This window comes from Ailuropoda melanoleuca, chromosome 4 (assembly GCF_002007445.2).
Source record: "Ailuropoda melanoleuca isolate Jingjing chromosome 4, ASM200744v2, whole genome shotgun sequence".
Taxonomy (NCBI): Eukaryota; Metazoa; Chordata; class Mammalia; order Carnivora; family Ursidae; genus Ailuropoda; species Ailuropoda melanoleuca.
In genome coordinates, this window is record NC_048221.1 from 43,742,712 (window position 1) to 43,763,545 (window position 20,834).

General features: G+C 40.3%; 1 protein-coding gene across 2 annotated transcripts; it reads left to right on the plus strand.

Annotated features, from left to right (window-relative positions):
- The first annotated feature begins 1,388 nt into the window (after nt 1-1,388).
- TRNT1 (tRNA nucleotidyl transferase 1) lies at nt 1,389-20,484 on the plus strand. Of its 2 annotated transcripts, none has more exons than XM_019796095.2 (8): nt 1,389-1,451; nt 2,519-2,694; nt 9,382-9,575; nt 12,594-12,732; nt 16,761-16,887; nt 18,229-18,422; nt 19,195-19,448; nt 19,631-20,484. In XM_019796095.2, exons 2-8 carry the CDS (start codon nt 2,547-2,549, stop codon nt 19,883-19,885), a joined length of 1,311 nt encoding a protein of 436 aa, XP_019651654.1. In that variant the 5' UTR covers nt 1,389-1,451; nt 2,519-2,546; the 3' UTR covers nt 19,886-20,484. The 2 variants fall into 2 exon arrangements, with proteins under 2 accessions (XP_019651654.1, XP_002915988.1); XM_002915942.4 differs by having other exon boundaries at nt 1,408-1,442.
- The last annotated feature ends 350 nt before the right edge of the window (nt 20,485-20,834 follow it).

The following is a 20,834-nucleotide window of genomic DNA, read 5'->3' on the forward strand; positions in this document are numbered from 1 at the left end:
AGATTGGTGTTATTTCTTCCTTAAGTGGTTGATAAATTTGACCACTAAAACCATCTGGGCCTGGAATTATCTTTGTGGGAAGTTGGTTGAACAAACTTCAATTTCTTTAATAGTAAAGGACTATTTAGATTTTTAAATTTCGTTGTTTCAGTTTTGATGTACATTTGAAAGAATTTGTCCATTTCATCCTCAGTGTCAGATTGGTTGGCATAAAGTTGTCCATAATGTCTTCTGTTATCCTGTTAATGTCTATGTCTATGGTGCTATGCTCTTTCACATTGAATTCTCTTTTTTTTTTCTTGGACAGCCTAGTTAGGATATATGAAAATATTCATTGCCACGTGAAGGACCATAAATCAATGTTTGGCCTCTGAACAGCAACTTGGGAAACTAGTTCCTGTGCCTCTCAAAATGGGATACCTAGTAGCACTGAAGGTAAGAGATCTGATCATTGGAAACCACAGAAATACTATGACACATGAATTTTCCTAGGAAAATTTTAGGGAAATTAAAGTGCTATTAAAAACACTATAGTTAATAAAAACATATGAAGCAGATTTTATTTTTAAATATTTTATTTATTTGAGACAGAGAGAGAGAGAGCACAGGAGCTGGAGTGGGGCAGACGGACAAGCTGACTCCCTGCTGAGCAGGGCGACCAACACAGGACCCTGGTCACGACCTGAGCCAAAGGCAGCTGCTTAACCTGTTGAGTCACCCAGGTGCCCCTATTTTATTATTTTTAAAAATATAATTGGCAAATTAATTGGAAATGTCCCCTTTTAATGATTTAGGGCTTTACTCCTACTCATTTTGCCACTTAATTTACTCAGCCTTGGAGAAAACCAAGAATTGAATCAAATCGAAGCTCTTCACTTTGCAGCTGCACTAGCCTTCAGACTTCAAAAAAACCAGGTGGGAAAATAAAATATGCTAAGTAATTTCAACGAAACAGAGGGCTTAAATTTAGAACTGGTGTGTCTCAAACCCTCTGCTTAGGTCTTGACGAAGTGTCTCAGGCAAGAATAACAACACTCCTTGCTTGGAAGTAACATGACAATAAAGCCTGGCAACCCCCTACAATAGGTTTTATCGACAGCTTCATTTTAAAAAGGAAAGAGTGACACTTGTCCAAGATCACACAGGCATGCAATGAAGATGGGCGTCTGACCACCTCAGGGCAAGACAGAGGTGTAGGGAGATGTAGTTAAATAAAAGACCCCGGTGCCCCTAACTCCCCGGGAGCACCGCCTCCGAAGCGCGGGCTTCGGAAGCACGGGAAAACCGCGCTCCGCCTCTAGTCGTGTCGTAGGGGGCGGGAGCACTCGGGCTCCGCCCATGCTCAGCTACGATTTCCCCATTCGCTGACGACAGGCGCGCGGTGGTGACGTCATGGCGTCAGCCGTCCGGAAGTGCGCGGGGTGGAGACGACGACGGCTGCGGTGGGTCTGGTGAGCCGGCGCGCAGGGCTAGTGCGGGTTCGCGCCGGAGGGAGGGCAGCGGGGTTGGGGCGGCTGGCCCTCCCCCACGCGGGGGCAGCCTGGGGGAGGGTGCAAGCCTGTGGCGGTGAGACGCGTTCTCCCCACTGCGGAACAGAACTCGACGTGCAGGTCGTGGGGCCGCGTCCCTGCCACGTTCCAGTGACTGCAGGCTGAATCATCGGGCTTCCCCGGGCACTTTCCGTTCTTTGTGGCCGGGCCCCCGAGGGTCTCACTAAGCTTTTTCGGCCTGGCACCTGGTGTGAGGGGCGAGACACGCCACTTCAAGGCCAGGGTCCTTGGCAGGTTTTTCTGATTTGAGGGAGGGGGTTGGAAGGATACTGTTTTTCTTCTCCACGTGGTCTGGGTGAGGAGAAGTCGTCTCGCCCCCTCGTGGGAAGCGCCACTTTTTGAAACCTGCATCCCCCGGAAAGGAATGGCTCCCTAGTGGTTTCTGTCGGGGCCACTTGAAATCCTGTTGGTCCCTCCCGGAGACCCACTTCACGTGGAAAACGGTGTGGGTGGGACTCAGGAGCCGGCAGGACGGGAAGGAATGGTGAATGAGAAAAAAGCGGGCAGCAAAGACAAGTCTTGGGAAAATGTTTTTCAGTGCCTAGGAAACGCCCCTGGTTCATAAATCTTAGGTGCAGGTGGGGAAGTACAGTGGTAAACACGTGACTGTACCGTGTTTTGGAGAAGGCCAGGTCTTCTTAGAGTGTTTTGAGTTTCCTTTTCTGCAACCACTGTTCTGGGCAGCCTGCTCCCCTCAAGCTTTAACTGAAACCCGCCTCTCCAGAGAGCATCCTAACAGTAGAATGTGATAAGTTACTATAGCAGTAAGTGCTGCAGGAGTACAAAACTGCATAGCCACAAGCACAGATCTAGTCATAGGTGACTGTCCCTCAAATTGTCACTGGCTTCAGTTTTTTCATCTCAACAGGAGATGAATGTCTCTCAGATGTGAAATAAAGTTGCAGTATATCCCTTTATTTTCCTTCACTTGTAAATTTCGTTATTGTACATGCATGTTTGTCTTGTAGATGTGTGGTTGGTGACTTTGCCCCCCAGATGCTGAGGTGCCTGAATCCCTGGCACAGGCCGTTACTGAGCTGTAGTTGGAGTAGGCTGTGTCTTTTCAAGCAGTATCTATTTACAATGAAGTTGCAGTCTCCAGAATTCCAGTCACTGTTCACAGAAGGATTGAAGAGTCTGACAGGTGAGAGATTAGGATGCTTTCTTGCTTGGGAAGTCCATGTGAATGGAGAAATGGAGGCTTAATGTTTTTTAGCTAATACTCAGGGTTTGTTTGTTTGGGGTTTTTTTGGTTTGTTTGTCTGTTTTTTTTTTTTTTTTTTGCTGTTGAGTTAATGGAAGAAAGGTTTACTATGGGTAATCGAAAACTATAGCCAAACATAAAAGAGTCAGGCAGTGACTTCAGTTAAAAAGCATGGCTTTTCTGAATGTTATGCTAACTACTTTATGGATGGATTACAGAATTGGGCCTGCTAACTTAATGAGTAGATACATTTTTTTCTTGTTTTGTGGATGAGGAAAGAGGCTTAGGAATCTGCCAACATTTTTATAATAACTAAAGAACTGAATTTTGAACTTGCGTGGTGTGCTTCCAGTACCTAGCTTGTGACCACCAAGCTATATTTCCTCCCTAGTCATGAGTGCTTTCTGAGTGAACTGAAGGTAGAAGGAAATAGGAGTCCCCTCTGTTTGTGCACATGCAGAGTTTACCAGGAAGGGGCATAGGAAATGACTCGAGCTAAGTCCCTGATTATAGCAGCTTCATGTTGCCTGCCCCAGTCTTCTCATTCCTTACATTGGTCCTCAGTATCAGCTATGCTGTTGCTGAGGCAGCCACATAGCTGCATTTCAAAGCCTGTGGTATTTTAGTGGCCCTTATGTGTGTGTAGAAGCATGACCTATATAGTGGCATGCAACCCTGGCTGTGCATTAGATTCACTTGGGGAGCTTTTAAGATACACAAATGCTGGGATCCCACCCTGACCTACTGAACTGGAATCTCTGGGGAGGATGGGCATCTATAAATTTTTGTAAGAACTCTACTCCGTTAATTCTGATGTGCAAAAGGTAGAGGAACCATGGCATTTAAACGGCTTTCCTTGTGTTAGTTTATTCCCAGAGCTACTTTTCTATTCTTGAATTTAGATAATTTTTTAGATCCGTCAGAGGTTAGTGGTCCAGAACTTGCTGATTCATATAGATTCTTCATGTGGTCTCGAATTGGAGGGTCTAAAGCTGATACTTCACTCTGAGTTGTAATTACAGTGAAAAATGCTAGAAACTCCAGTCCAATAGAGATATCAGTCACATGTGCAATGTATGCTTTTCTAGTAACCACAGTAAAGGTAAAAAGAAATGGGTGAAATTAATTTTTAATAATTATTCTAGTATAGCATTTCATTTTATCAGCTGTATTTAAGATACTGTCATGTTAATATAAAATTTATGTAAAAATTATTAATGAGGTATTCCATATCCTTCCTTGCAAGTCCTTGGAATCTGGTGGTTAGCACATCCCAACCGTCTTAATTCAGACTCCCCATATTTCAAGCGCTGAGTTCAGTAACCACATATGCCTACTGTTTGAACAGCACAAGTTTAGAAGCTCCAAATCTGAGTTGAATTCAAGCTTGTTCTTTCTTTATATGCCTTTCCCAGCTCCTAATCTTCCCATCTTCAGTTGCAGGAGGCCTCTTGGAAGAAAGGTGCCAAATGCTTGGATGTAGGTAATTAACTCTTAGTGGCCTGTTTCAGGTCCTTCTGCATTTTTCTTTTGGGAACAAGGCTCTGGATATTGATTGCTACAGGTTCTTGAACATCTTGTATTTTAACAATTTCATTTGGCTTACTAACCCTTACCTCAAGAGTTGCATTGTCTCCACCTTGAGAGGTGAAATCCTACGGATTTAGAAACTCAGTACGGTGGGAAGATACAGGTCTGTTTACCCCCAGCATCTTGTCCTCCAAAGCCTGCCAAGTGGTAGCTTGGACATATTTGAAAGTTGACTTTTTTAGGGTAGAGTGGAAATGGCAGGAATGGCATCTTTTAGTGCAAAGCTCATCAGTTAGAAAATCAAATAATTGGTTTTATTTGGTTTTTGCTACTTTCTAAAGACCTGTGTGTTCTAGTAAAATAAGATGTTCTGCATGAAAACAACGCACAAACACATACAGATGATGGCTATTGACACACACACATGAATGATGGCTATTGTAAGGTAATACTGTGCCGTTGAATACTATACCAGTTCTTAAATCTTAATAGCTTCTTTGTCACATGTAAAATTAGTTTCCAGTATGCAAGACTTAGGGAAGCTAGGATAATGGATTATCTGTACACTGTATAGGACTTTACAATTTATCAGTTTATTTCATGTGATTTATTTTTCCTTTTGCTTGAGGATAACATTGTAGAGGCATGCTAGGGGCATATGAGAGTTTTTCCTCATTCTGTACCTGAGACTGAAGTCCAAACATTGATTTTTTTTCCCTAAGTTAGGGCTTCTTGGGCCTCTTGGCTGTGGTCCATAAGAAATGCTGGGTATTAGCAGTCAGTAGTTAGCTTTTAACTGCTTTGGTATGTGCTGTCATAAAGCCATCATAGTAACTTTTGGGACAGTGGGAACACCTGATCACTCTTCAAGTTTGGGAGCTCCTGCAAACACTGAAGAACAGATCGTTTGTTTTTTGGTAGTAATAGTCATGACATGGCCTTCCCATTTTAGTTCTACTTTCTGTACCCCCTGCCTCCAGAACTTAAAATTCAAAATTGTAAACAGAAGAAGTTAATGAAAATTTGATTGAAAATTAAAATTAAAAAATAGACAATCATAAAAGTTTTCTGTCCTATAATGTCATGGTCCTTTGGATTGCTAACAATAATAATTAAAAATAGCTTATTATCAGATGTGGCAGTTGAAGCAGATTAATAGCTTTGGAATGATGAGATTATGTATTTCTTGAGTCTCAGGCTTAAATTTACAATAAATTTAGTTGCATTAGGTATTATTTTCTGAGTATGTAGTTTACAAAATTCATTAGAATGTGGATTTCTGTGAGATTGAAGATACTAGTAATCAAGGAAAAAGAGTGTCTAAGCTTGATAATCCTTACTCTTTTAGGTCAGCATACAATCATTGCATTTTTTTATGAATGTTCCACACAGGCACATACATAAGCCTTAATACGCCTTTCTCAGTTGTATTATAATGTCAGAATTGTGAGGTTTTTGGAAATACTATCCATTTCCATATGGCTAATCAAAGTGATGAATAGATTACTTTGAATTCTTGGGGTGCCTGGGTGGCTCAGTTGTTAAGTGTCTGCCTTTGGCTCAGGCAGGTCATGATCCCAGGGTCCTGGGATCGAGCCCCGCATTGGGCTCCCTGCTCTGCAGGAAGCCTGCTTCCCCCTCTCACACTCCCTTTGCTTGTGTTCCCGCTCTCACTGTCTCTCTCTGTCAAATAAATAAATAAATAAAATCTTTAAAAAACAAAAACAAAAAAATTACTTTGAATTCTGGATCTCTCTCTGTAATGCAGTTAATTTATGAGGTGACTTTGAACTTAAAATTTTATTTTAGTTGCGCTAGCATGAGAATCTTAAAATAGAGGTTATCTTGTATTCAGTCTTGACCTTCTTCATCCTCTTAAAGTAGGTTCAAGTGAAAGTAAAACTCATTTTTTTGCATTTCAAAATAGTTTCTTACTGTATTGAAGGAAGAAAACCTTTTAAAAAAATACAGTTTCCAATGAGGTCACTCTGGTTTATTTTTAAAATTTTTTTGAAGCAGGGATATTACAGTTAGGTTCCGTTGTGAGCCACATCGGTGTAAAGATGAGTAAGGTAGGTATTCTACTCTGAGAATGAACAGGTAATTTTAGTATAATTAGTATGCATAAAAAATAAAGCTCCTCTAGTAGCTTAGAAGAAATTGATTTAACTCTGTCATCAGGAGAGGCTTCCTAAACTGAATTACAAAAGATGAATAAGGATGAGCTAGATCAGTGTTTTTCTGCTTGTGGGTAGCAACCCACTAGTAGACCATAAAGTTAACTTAGTGGTCATGACCAGCATTAGAAAAACAGAGGAAAAGAGGATAGAACAGATGAGATTGCACGGTATGAAGTAATAGTATTTCCTGAAAGTTTGGTTTGAGTGACTTACATGCAAAATGTCTTTCTGGTGTGGGTTGTGCACCACAACATTTCAAGGCCAGCTGCTCAGCTAGGTAAGTTGGGAAGGTGTTTGGGTGAAGTGACCTGTGCAAACAAAGGAGTGTTTTGTTGTTGTTTTTTTTTTTTTAATATTTTTTATTATGTTAGTCACCATACAGTACAACCCTGGTTTTTGATGTAAAGTTCGATGATTCATTAGTTGCATATAACACCCAGTGCACCATGCAACACGTGCCCTCCTTACTACCCATCACCAGCCTATCCCATTCCCCCACCCCAGTCCCCTCTGAAGCCCGCAGTTTGTTTCTGAGTCCATAGTCTCTCATGCTTCATTCCCCCTTCTGATTACCCTGCCTTCTTTATCCCTTTCTTCCCCTACCAATCTTCCTAGTTCTTATGTTCCATAGATGGGAGAAACCATATGATAATTGTATTTCTCTGCTTGACTAATTTCACTTAGCATTATCTCCTCCAGTGCCGTCCATGTTGCAGCAAATGTTGAGAAATTGTTCTTTTTGATAGCTGAGTAATAGTCCATTGTATATATGGACCACAACTTCTTAATCCAGTCATCTGTTGAAGGGCATCTTGGCTCCTTCCATGATTTAGCTATTGTGGACAGAGCTGCTATGAACATTGGGGTGCATATAGCCCTTCTCCTCACTACGTCTGTATCTTTGGGGTAAATACCCAGTAGTGCAATGGCTGGATCATAGGGTAGCTCAATTTTTAACTTTTTAAGGGACCTCCACACTATTTTCCAGAGTGTTTTGAATGTAAAGCGTCATGCAGAGATTAGTGAGAGAAGATACAGAAATGGGTCAGGAGGCCCTTGTATGATGTACTACAGAAATGTGGATATTGTGCTGGGAGTAGTCAGAGGAACAATGGCATAGCCTAATCAAGCGAGTGATTTAGAGCCCTCTGTCTAGATGGTGGAAGCTGGATTTAAGGGGGCTGATGTAGCACTCTTGTTCAGGAAGGAGATGAAGCGGCCCTGAACTAGGGAGAAATGAGGATAGAGTCCAGAAATAGTTTGGCAGTCCTTAACTTTTGGTTCATGGACCTCTATAAATCTCATGAAAACTGGACTAACATAGATGGTTTTTTTGTTTGTTTTTTTTAACTACCATACATGGTTTTTATATTTTATTTTAAGAGATATGAAGGAAAAAAAAAGATATGAAGGAACATATAGGGACATATAGTCAGTGGGACTTGATTAGAAATGTGGAGTGAAAGGAAGATGAACATATACTCTTGGGAAGGACTTAGGGTGGTCTGGGACAGCTAAAAATTTAAGGCCAGAAGGTAGAGGGAAGGGAGCATTTGTTACTTTGTAGCAGATCACTTTAGGTAGTCTCCAGAGAGTTGGGCTGAAGGTTTAGGAAGAAGGGTAGAGAAAGAGAATGAGGAAGCACGGATTTAGGGTAGGGTTGGAGGTTAGCATACTGGCTTGTGATTAGGGATGCCAGAACTCCGATGTATTTAGCTCAGTGCTCAGGTCATTGCCCTCCAGCCAGAGACCAGGTGAGTTGTTACTGCTTGCAGTGAGGGAGAACACTGGCGATGGAGAACCTTGGAGTATCCCAGCCAGGGGTTTTTAGAAAGGACTTCTTGTAGGTTTTGTGCTTGTATCATGTTTCGGGGCAGGTATAAGAAGTACGGTTTTCCTGTGGGTTAGGTGGTCTCAGGAAGCAAGGATAAATCTGTGATGGGTGTCTTAATTCTTACCTAGAAGGTGAGAAAACAGCTCTCTGCTCTCCCACCTTCTAGGTAAGAAGGTGAGAACATAGCGCTATGCTCAGTTAACCAGTGGGTAAATAAGGAGAAGTCATACATACAGTTGTAAGGTGGTGTCTTTGACGGTGTTCCTGTCTTGTGTTCAGACAGCGATTACTAGTTGTCTTATTTTAACCTATCCATCATGGTCATCGAGTGGACTTGTCTGATGTGGATGTTCTCTGACATTGTGTTCAACAGGAGAACACCAGGGCCCAATTGTGGGTGCCAGGCCAGTTTGTGGCAATACCAAGGCTCAGCGGGTCGTATAAGGCCAGTTCCTGGATATCATTATATGATGTCCTTTGGTCAGGAGTAATTAACAATGGACTTTGTCTCATCTTGTACCTAGAGGAGTCTGCTCTGGGTCTCCTGGACTGAGGCCCTCACAGTAGTTTGAGAGTTTTCTAGAGCACAGAGAGGAGCAGAAATAGACATTGTGTGCAGAGTATTTCTTAGCTATAACATTATCATACCTGGGGTGATAGACTAATGTTGTTTGACGGTGTCAGAGTTTCATGCACGAACATATAACCTCAGTATCAGTACATGAAGAGAAATATGGCTAAGAACACCTCACATTTCTGAAATATGCACATAAACTTGGAGAAAAAGCAGAATTGTTAACTTTTTGGGTATCATTCAAAAGTGTATCGGTGACCTTGGGGGATTGTGGAATTCTGAATTATCTTCCGAGTCTGCCAAGAAAAAAATCTGCAAATTCCCTGCTCTCAAAGTTGTGAGAGGCATTCTACTCTAGGTAAGTCACTTCATTTCTGTGGGCCTTGTTTGAATTTTTATATGAAAAGGCACAGTTAAATAATTTCTGCTGTCCCTAATAGATTAGAAAAACTTTGTACTTTCGTAATTCTTAAATAAATTGAAGTAAAAAATATTCTTTCTCCTCTCAGAATTATTTGTCAAAGAAAATCATGAATTAAGAATAGCAGGAGGAGCAGTGAGGGATTTATTAAATGGAATAAAGCCCCAAGATGTGGATTTTGCTACCACTGCTACCCCTGCCCAAATGAAGGACATGTTTCAGTCTGCGGGTATTCGTATGATAAACAACAAAGGAGAAAAGCATGGAACAATTACTGCCAGGGTGAGTGAAAGGTTTGACAGCAATTACATTGTCTTTTTTGTAATTTTTAAAATTTTTGTATGTTTTTTCTAGTTTTAAAAAGGAAGTGACGAAAAACTAGTAAAAATATGTCCATCTCTCTCTCCCTCTTACACCCTGCATCCACCTTTGCTACAGCCACTTTCAACTAGTTTTTGTGGTGCTTACCTGTTAGCCCCACATTTCTGAAAAAGTCCTTTCTATGCCACAGTGTTTGTCTTTGTTTCAGATTTCCCAGGTGTGAGGTGTTGTGTGCTAACCTGCTCCCCAGGAGAGCGGCGGCTTCGTACCACAGGGCACGCAGCTCTCTCTCCCTCATCTTCGCCCTGTGCTTGGACCACCGTGTTTGGTTGAATTCATGTTCAGTGTTTTCATTTAGGACTGTATTGTTTACAGCTGGATTATGAAGTGTACTGTGACTGCGTCTCTTTCTTGGGTGATTTTGGATTTCCCTGTAGTTGACAGCATTTTTCTTTTATGTAGCTTTCTGTGTGCCGCTCATTCGTTCCTGTGCTCTGTAAAGTTCCTCTTAGTAGATGAAATCCATCAAGTTTCAGTTCCCTTGTTCTGAGCCACTTCACGTGGTGCCTTCTCTCTTCTCAGCATGCTGTGGGCTGGCTCCCCATTCCTCATTCTGAGATTTGCCTGCACCAGATCCTGGGAATTTCCTGGCCTCTTCCTTGTCAGACTGCCTGGTTCTTGAGTCCTATGTGATTTTTGTTTTGTTTTGGCTCTCATTTTAATAGTTTGAAACCTGGAAAAGCCTTACATGTCTGCAAATATTTCTATTTTACCTTCACACTGGTCTGATAGTTTTATTGGCTGTGGAATTCCAGGCCGGCAATCATTTTCACTCAGAAATGGAAAGCCTTTGTTTGCTACCTGCCAGTGCTGCCACTGGGAAGTCTGAGCTCCTTCAGATTTCTCCTCTGACACCAGATCCCACCCCGACCCCTTTTTAGGAAGCTTTTCTGGTCTTTTTATCTAGTGTGCTTAATTTCAAGATGCTGTGCTTTGGTTTGGATGTGTTTTTTTCATTCACTGTGTCGGGAGGCTTAGTGGGCCTTCTTGTATTGCTCTCATAATTCCATCTGCTTGTATTCCTCTCATAATTCCATCCCGTTTTTTCAGGGTCTTCATGTTTGGGATCTACTGTGATGTTGGATGTTGGACCACAGGGACTGATCTTCTAGTATTATCTTTTACTTTATATTTAAGGGTTTTTTTAATTCATTTGAGAGAGAGAGAGAATGCACAAGCGCGTGCGCACCAGCAGGGGGGAGGGGCAGAAGGGTGCCACCCGCTGGGTGTGGAGCTTTAGGCGGCTAGATCGGAGGACCTGGACCCGGAGATCATGACCTGAGCCAAAGTCAGTTACTTAACCAACTGAGCCACTCAGGAGCCCCTCTCCTATTTTATATTCTCATATCTTTATTTTACTTTCCATGAGATTGCCTTAACTTGATCATCCAGTCTTTGTTATATTTGCAACCTTTGCTATTTTTAAAATTTTTAAGTGGTGTTTCTTAGAATATTTCTTTTGAAAACTTCCTCTTCTTGTTTCAGATGCACTGTCTTACTTCCCTTAGGATATCAGTTATAGTTAGGCTGATAACTATAACTGATAGTCTTTCCTCTGAGCTTTTTCTCTCCTTCATGTTAGCTTTCCTTAAATGTGGGTTTGGTTCTTTCCTTAAGTTTGGGTGATCCTCTGGTGTTTATAAAGTGACTTGAGAACTTACCGTAGTTTTGTGTTGGAAATGTCAGGCAGTTAGTTGTGGCATCACCGATGTTCTTATCGGTAGGCCTTTTCATTAGGGGAAAATCAGAGGAATCCTTTAGTGTCATTGAGGTTAGAACAAGCCTGGTTATTAGCATTTGGAAAACCAATTTGGAAAGAGAATGAGGGTCATGTTGATTTTTTTCACTTCATCTTCTTTTCATTGTGGTGCTTCATGCCCACCATCCTCTGTATCTGGTGTCCCAAATTGTGACATTTATAGGTCAGCCTTTCTAGTGAGTTAATCCCTGGTTCTTTGCCTGGATAAGGGAGATATTCCAGGGATCCGTTTTCTACAACAATTTTCAGTCTTCCATATTTCAAACCCTTTTCTTACCATTTGTCTTTAGAGAAAACTTGTGCTTCAAATTCTTGAGTTCTAGAACCCTATAGTGAGATCTAACTTGTTTCTAGAAAAGAAATGAGATTGAGAGGAATTCTAGAATAGACTTATAGTGATCATTAGTAGCTTTCAATTCTTAATTAAGAGATTCCACACTTCTCACTGGCATGTAAAACCCTTTGCTGTCTGCCCCTAAATGCTAACATGCTATTTGTCAGCAGTATTTTCTTGTGCAGGTATCTCTCTTTCTCTTCACTATGCCTTTGGTCATCTCTTCATTGAAATGCTCTTTCCACATGTGCCTGTACAGTTCCTACTTGGTTTTCAAGGCTCAGGTCCCATGTCATCTATCCTGAAGCTACTCAGCTTTTCCCAGCTGGAGCTCATCTCTCTTCCCACGGTATATACAGTACTTTATTTCAACTTCATTGATGGTTACCAGTAAAAGAGTTGCAGAAGGTGTTAATGGTTTGCATTTCTTCCTCTATCAGTCCTTCGCTCACTGCTATATGTTAAAAATTGATATTCAGCTCTTTGTAAACTGGAGCTTTAAAAAAAAATATTTCAGAGTAGCCTAATTTGAAATGAAGAACTGGAATACACTGTTGTGAAGGCCTCTTCCGTTCTCTGCCACAGCATTTGTTAGAGTTGTCTTTTTTTTTTTTTTTTTTAATGTCAGACTCATCCTTTTTAACTAAGGTGGATTTATTTTTTTAAAAAATATTGTTTGGATCTAGCTTGAATATTGTGGGTGTCTTTCTGTTTCAAGATACATGTGTCCTAGGTAACTTTGAAAAGAAAGAAGATACACGTGTCCAGACTTACTTATTTTTTTCAGTTCATCCAGTGATACAACTAATTAAACATTTCATTACAGCTTCACGAAGAAAATTTTGAAATTACTACACTGCGGATTGATGTTGTCACTGATGGAAGACATGCTGAGGTAGAATTCACAACTGATTGGCAGAAAGATGCTGAACGCAGAGATCTCACTATAAATTCTATGTTTTTAGGTAATATCTGGAGATAATGTTTTAATCCAGTCTTTCTGAAAGCTGGCCTTTTTTTTTTTTTTTTTTTTTTTTTTTTAAGATTTGTTAGAGCAGGTGAGGGACAGAGTCATATTCTCTCTCCTTTTCCCTCTGTCCCAAGCTGACCTTATTCTGGGTGAGGAGCCCAGCGTGGGGTGTGATCCCACAACCCAGAGGTCATGACCTGAGCTGAAACCAAGAGTTGGATGCTTAACTGACTGCACCACCTGGGTGCCCCTGAAAACTGCCTTTTCAAGTGAATCTGCATCCTGGAAATTCTCCAACCTGAGAGATTACATTAGTTTCATCTGAGAGACAGGGTACCATATGGGTTAAAAGATGACTCTGGAGCCAAAAGTCCTGGGTTCTGACTCTCACGCACTAGCTGTAAACGAGGATGCTAGTATCTGCTTCCTTTGCAAGGCTCTCATGAGGATTAAAGGAGTTAATGATTTTACGTCTTTAGAACAGTGCTGGCACATGGGCACATTCAGTGTTTACTTATTCATTGCATCTAAAAATGGTTAACATTTCAGGTAAGAAACATGTACCCACATACATCCGCATATCATTCTCCACTGCACTCTCCTGTGCACGCCCACCCTAGCCTTTCTTTCCTCTTTTCTGGTACCCATGGCACACCCTTGTGAATGACCTCAGCACCTTTTCTGTTGCTGTGCCTAGACACAAGGTCAAATTCTTTCATAGCATTTTAGGAATCACCTGTAATGAGAGTTGGCATGCAAGAGAAAACCTATTTATCAACTTAACTTGATTTTTTTGTTACTGAAACCAGTGAGACTCATAAAAGGTGAATTAAGTTAGTACGTTATTGCAGCATTATTTTTTGTCTTTCAAATTGTAGTCAAGCCCTTTGTGTGTAAGACTTTGGATTAGAAAAGAGACCTGAAACAACCACTCTTCATAAGCTAGTTGTGGCAACGGTAATAGTGAAAGGATGAAGACAGGTTCCTTGCTACCCAAAAATATGCTGTGTAACCTTTTTCAAGTTGAAGTGGTAGAAGGTGTGGAAGCAATTCCTATTTCATCAAAATGAAAATCCTCTTCCAGGTTTTTGGTTCGCACAAACAGGTATTAATGTAGGTCTTTGTAAAGGCGATTTGGCCTAATGTGAACTTGGAAGACAGTGAGGAAAACCTGTAATAGGATTTGCTTTATGGATGGAGAAGGGGGTTGTATGCCAAGATGGGAATCTCTTGCTAGCTGCTTGACGATGTATTTCTAGAGCACCCTCTAGGTTCTTGGTTACTTGATACACTTTATCGCGTTGGACTGTCAGAAAAACTTCATTATTAAATCCGTTTGATGAGGAAACAGCCTGGGATGTTAAGGAGCTTAGCTCAAGTCACAGGCTGTCATGATTGGAGCTCGGATTTCCAAAGCCTAGGTGATTTATGACCAGAGGGAGCCCAGTCGGGGGCATGTTTCCTCTCCATTATGTGATCAAACTCCAGGTGTTTATTTCTTCTTAGCTCATTCTGACTTAGGGTAAACTGCTCCAACTAGTGCAATGTATAAACCTTGTAACTGGCTTCTCCTAAGCATACCTAACCAAACGAGAGAAGCTGATATTCCTTTTCGGTATACTATTTTATAGAAATAAAAGCTATTCTTACTGGTACTACTGTTTCCTAACATTTGCTGAGCCCTTATAGTGTGCCAGGCACTGTTCTAAGCACATCACAGAAATTTAATCTTCCCAGCATCCCTGTGACGCAGATACTGCTGTTTAACCCCACAGTGATTTGCTTAAAGTCATGCAGCTGGTAGATAGCCGAATTAGGATTCCAATTTAAGCATCCTGGCTCTGGAGGTCACATTCTTAACCACTACATTATTCTTAGCAGCTCAACTTTATTTTTATGCACCATATTTTGGAAGTGCTATTCAGAGCAAAAAAAAGTGCACACTGATGGGATATTCTCACTAGTTTTTACTTTCGACCCATTTTTCTGCCCAGGCTTTTTTCAAGTCTTGCTGGATAAAGCATTCCGAGTTCTGGCATTTCTAGTTACTGTGCTTCTCAAGCTTTGCTCTTGTCTTATCCTTTTTTTTTTTTTTCTTCTTCCTCCAAATTTTGATTTATTGAAAAGGACTAGTACTTCCATGCTCACCAGGGGGAGTCCTGTGTCTTCATTAAGAGACAGATATACCACATGCATTTGCTACTTTGTAATCATATTTTTGCTATTTATTTCCTTCCCCCTCCCCATTTTCTGTTATTTATTTGAATTTGGAGCCTTTTAAATTTGCTATACGTATCAAAACACCATATAAATCATTTGGGAAGTGTTAAGCCTGAGGTTACCAGTGATTTTGCATTTGGGATATCAAAGCACATTAAAGTTCAAACAGAACTAAATTGAGAAGTAGTTGTTTTTCAGAAGTAGTGGCAGTGCTTCTCTTCTGGGAGAGCACAAATAAAGTATCTCTCAGGATCACTGACTCCCCATTTGGACGGTTGAATGGTGTGTAGAGGGAGAGAGAAAGAATCTTAAGCAGACTCCGAGCTAAGTGCAGAGCCCCAGGTGGGGCTCGATTTCACAACCCCGAGATCATGACCTGAGCTTAACCCACTGAGCCACGCAGGTGCTCCAAAAAATATTCAATTTTAAAGGTTTTTTATGGTTCCTTAGGATATTTTTAGATAATTCTTCTATTTATATATGGTATTTTTGTTTATAAGAGCTTTTTGTATATTATGGAAATTAGGTATATTGACTTACATATGTATTTTTCTCAGTATGTCAGGTATCTTATGCTTTTCATTATGGTGGTTCTTGTCATGCAGGCATATCTGATTTTTAGGTGGTTGAATTATTTCTTTTGGGGCTCTGGTATTGTGTCTGTGTGTGTGTTTAGTTTTCTTGGTAAACCCCCATCCAATCTAAAATCTGCATATTAATTCTTGATTCCTCCACCCATACTTAATTACTAATAGCCTACTATTGGTAGGAAGCTTTACTGATAACAGAAACAATCCATTAACACAAACTTTGTTCTATGTATCATACACTGTGTTCTTAAAGCAATCTAGAGAAAAGAAAATGTTAAAATCATAAGAGAAAAAACATCTATAGTTCTGTAAAAAAAAAAAAATAGGGGTGCCTGGGTGGCTTGGTTAAACATCTGTCTTCAGCTCTGGTCATGATCCCAAGGGTTCTGGGATCAAGCTCCGTGTTGGCCTCCCTGCTCAGAGGGGAGCCTGTTTCTCCCTCAGCCCTCCCCCACTCCAGCCCCGTTTTGCTCTCTCTTGCTCTCTCACTCAAATAAATAAAATCTTTAGGGGAAAAAAAAAATCTACCTGTAAGTGGACCCATAGAGTTCAAACCTGTGTTCAAGGATTAATTGTATATTTTGAAAGGTTTTCCCCTCCAGGATCATAAATTTTTTTTCCTATGGTTTATTGTTTTAGTTTTTCCAGATTCTTTTTGCTATTTATTTTTTTTCCCCAGATTACCTTAACTATTCTTGTTTATTTTCCCATATTAACTTGAAAATCAGCTTGCCTGGTGTCTTGTCTCCACTCCAGTTCATACTTGAGGCATACTTCTTGTTTAGTTCATTTTGGGATATTATCTTTTTAGTTGCTGTTGTAAATACAGCCTTTTATTCCATTAGGTCTTCCGTTTGATAGTAGGTATGCATGAATGCTGTTCATGTCTGTATTTTAACTTTGTAACTCTTGAGTTTTTTGTTTGTAATAGTTTTTATTTATTTATTTTTTTAAGATTTTATTTATTTGACAGAGAGAGACAGACAGCCAGTGAGAGAGGGAACACAAGCAGGGGGAGTGGGAGAGGAAGAAGCAGGCTCCCAGTGAAGGAGCCTGATTTGGGGCTCGATCCCAGGACTCTGGGATCACTCTGAGCCGAAGGCAGACGCTTAACGACTGAGCCAGCCAGGCGCCCCATGTAATAGTTTTTAAAAGTAAATTTTGTTTTCCAGCTCTTACTTGCTAACACTTTCCCCTTTTTCTTAATGAATAGGTTTTGATGGTACCTTATTTGACTATTTCAGTGGTTATGAGGATTTAAAAAATAAGAAAGTTAGGTTTGTTGGACATGCTAAACAGAGGATACAAGAAGATTATCTTCGAATTTTAAGATATTTCCGGTAAGAATTTTGAAAAAATACTAATTCAGATTTTAATATCCCAGACCACAATTCCAAACATGTGAAATGTGCAGGTCAGAGTACAACATGGTGATATCCCAAATGTCTCTGATAGACTTATTAGTAAAATGCGACTGAATTCTGAGATACTTAGACACTTCATATATTTTTCCCCCAAAATATATTTACTCCATTCGGTGATGGTCTTTTATAAAATTCAGCTTTAAGTCATTTTAAAATATCCATTTTTCTTTTTATTTCCTGCACTAATCATTCATTACGTACATAATTGTTTACCACAGGGCAACCGCTAGCTCACTGCTTTGAATATGGAGGAATGAGTGTCTTTGCCTTCATATGGCTTAGAGTTTTAGGTGGTCATGGGAAACCCTTAGATGAACTTGCTAAAAGCATGAAACGAATTTGGATGGTTTTGATTTTTAAACTGCAGTCCTTTTTAAAAAGGGTTCTAACTGGCTAGTTCTTTGTGTCTAATATTTTTCACTGGTTGGGATCACATTTAGAATATTCTATAATGGACTCTACACAGTTTGTTAAGTGTGCTTCCTTTATTTATTTACTTGAGAGAGAGTGAGCGAGAGCAAGAGCACATGAGAAGGAGAAGCAGACTCCTCACTGAGCCAGCGCTGAGCAGGGAGCCTGACTCCGGGCTTGATCGCAATCAGGACCTCAGCTGAAGGCAGATGCTTAACTGGCTGAGCCACCCAGGCTCCCCAATGCTCTTCTTTTAAATTTGAGTATTTGCAGAAGTCTCTGCAAATAATAGAACACAGACTGACACCCATAGTACTGTCATTTAATCTACATTATTAATGAACTGAATTTTAAAAATATAAGTGTTCGTACAGGTGTACTTTAAGGCTTCCAATTCTGAGATTGCTAGAAATACACTCCACTGTCTGCAGCTAGATGAGTCCTATTTGAAACTGTTCATTAAAAGTACTGATGGGCACACACAGGCAAGCTTTGTACACTGTTCTGTTGATGGCATTCCAGGCTTTCCAAGAATGTTCAGCGTTATTCATTCCAGTTCCAGGAAGCACATTTGATGCTCATACTAAACGTCTGTCACTGATTTGGAAATGAAAGCAGAAGGTTCTAATTCTTGTTAATTTAAATTTTATTCGATCTCAGGTTTTGTCATCTGGGAACAAAAAGAAAGTACGGAATTGGCCAGATGATGTCTAAGTTCCCTCTTAAATCTAAATCTGTGTTGTCTCATATTAGATGTATGGAATAGTACCAGTAAAATGAAAAACAAGATTTTTCTAGTGGTATGCCAACACAGAGGTAACATGCTCTGGGAATTTTGTTTTGTAGGTTTTATGGGAGAATTGTAGACAAACCTGGTGACCATGATCCTGAGACTTTGGAAGCAATTGCAGAAAATGCAAAAGGCTTGGCTGGAATATCAGGAGAGAGGATTTGGGTGGAACTGAAAAAAATTCTTGTTGGTAACCATGTAAATCATTTGATTCACCTCATCTATGATCTTGATGTGGCTCCTTATTTAGGTGAGAGCAAGTTATAAAATACTTGAGTTTTTCACAATGAAACATCTGGTTTAAAATTTCATAGGGAAAAATGTTTGACTAATTCCGAGAGAAGTGCAGGATTTTAAAATAAGATAAGCTTTGGGGCGAGGGTGGGACACAGTGGCCTTTGGTGTCAGACCTGGGTTTGAATGATGCTTTGCCAGGTATCAGCACTGTGATTTGGATTAGTTCCTTGATCATTAGTTGCTGAATCTAAAAAAGGGTTGTGAAGGTAATAGCATGTGTCTAATAGAAGGGCTGAAAGATTTAGTGAGTTAATACATGTAAAGCCCTTAAAGAGTGACCTACATAGAAATTAATGTTGCACTCAGAAAGCACAGTGGTCTGTGCTGGAGCACCCTTCAGGAAACTTGGGGGTATGTCAAACACAGGTTTTGAATGGCAGTGGTGGGGTGGGGGTGGATGGTCTGTGACAGATCAGTGGGCAGTCATGAGGAAGTAGCTCTCCTGAGTCTGACACCACCACCACTGCCTCTGGACCTCCTGATGTAGCTCATTAATGGAAACTCATGTGTTTGGACTCCCCTAGGTTTGGGGGGGCATTATGGGAGGGAATAGCACAGTGTTTGTCAGTGGTTAAACTGGAAGGTGGGACATCGGATTGAACCAGTGAGTTCTGACAGGGCATCTGTACACCATAACTGTGATTGGTTGAGGATATGAGTGTGTTTTACTGAATTTATCCACTGTAAAAAATAAAAATCAGTGAAAAATGTTTTTGTCCCTACAGGCTTACCTACTAATGCAAGTTTAGAAGAATTTAACAAAGTTAGTAAAAATGTTGATGGTTTTTCACCAAAGCCAATGACTCTCTTGGCCTCATTATTCAAAGTACAGGATGATGTCACAAAATTGGATTTGAGGTTGAAGATTTCAAAAGAAGAGAAGAACCTTGGTATATTCATAGTTAAAAACAGGAAAGATTTAGTTAAAGCAGCAGATAGTTCGGAGCCATTGAAACCCTATCAAGACTTCATTATAGATGTAAGTATATACAGGCTTGGTGAGAACTAATTTATTAATACTAAGACCCACAGTGTATTTTGTGGATTTCATTTATTTTGAATGAAAAATTTCACCTCGGTTATTTATTTACCTTTTAGGATAGGATCATTAGCAAGCATTCTAATGTGTGATGGAACTAAATGTTTGATTTTGGCACTTAGTCTAGGGAATCTGAAGCGATGACCCGCGTGTGTGAACTCCTGAAGTACCAGGGAGAGCATGGTCTCCTACAGCAAATGCAGCAGTGGTGCATTCCTCCATTTCCTGTAAGTGGCCATGACATCAGAAAAGTGGGCATTTCTTCAGGAAAAGAAATTGGGGCTCTGCTGCAGCAGTTGCGAGAACAGTGGAAAAAAAGCGGCTACCAAATGGAGAAAGATGAACTCCTAAGTTACATAAAGAAGAGTGAAAACTGATGAGGTGGCACTCGATAGCAGAAAATTTGGGGTAAGGCTAGATTTTCTTCTCTCCCTCTCAGTGAGATTTAAGAGACTTGAATATATACCAGAATGAAAGCCAACTTAGAGGTCGTCTGTTGTGAGTTTCAGGCAGTAAACTCAAGTCTACCTCCTCTTAATCTCATTTCTATCCCTGAACCTTGTGATTCTTCTGGAATAGTTCCTGCTGTGAATAGTATAGTTGGCTTCCCCTATCTTCATCTGTCTAGGCTTTTTTTTTTTCGGTAGTGCATTACTGATCTTACAAAGTTACCGGTAACTGTCTTTAAGAAAAAAGTGTTTAATGTTTGCAATTGAAATAACTACATTATTTTATCACTGTCAGTTCTTACTTGAATTTCAAAATAAACTTGTATTGAAAATGAAGACCAGGTATGTCCCGGGTGACTGGCATTCATACACCCAAGACTTGTTATCGCAAGCTGTAAGTTTTAGTGTGTAGTCAATACTTTCCTTTGTCATAATGATTTCTTTGTGCGAGCTAAGCCTGAGAAAGACCAGCCTGACAGTTTTTCTTGAGCCTTTTATTTTAATAAACATTCCCTTTGGAATTGGAAGATAAATGTGTTTTTGGGGTCTGTGACAGTATACATCAGGTTTTATATATGGCAACAATACCCCTGTACCCTTAGTCATTAATGTTTTTCACAAATTAAAAAGATATGGCCTACATTAAAATATCCGTGACCAGGCTTGTACATACGCTTTTTAAAGGCTTGAGGCCTAAATGCTTTCAGAAGGTAAAGGGGTGTACAGGGCAAAGTATTGTCTCAGCAGTTAGATTCTGACATTTTATAACTTATTTTACTTTTTGTGTAGCCAGTCCTAGCATCTTTGTCCCCTGTGGGGACAAGTCAGTAATTTAAGTCCTACTACAAAATCATAGAATCTCTACTATTCTAAATAG

Excerpts from the sequence above, each read along its gene's own strand:
- TRNT1 (XM_019796095.2), top strand. The coding sequence starts at position 2,547 with ATGCTGAGGTGCCTGAATCCCTGGCACAGGCCGTTACTGAGCTGTAGT. Across the intron at positions 16,888-18,228 it reads CGAATTTTAAGATATTTCCG|GTTTTATGGGAGAATTGTAG; the intron begins GTAAGAATTTTG and ends TTTGTTTTGTAG. Across the intron at positions 19,449-19,630 it reads ATCAAGACTTCATTATAGAT|TCTAGGGAATCTGAAGCGAT; the intron begins GTAAGTATATAC and ends TTTGGCACTTAG.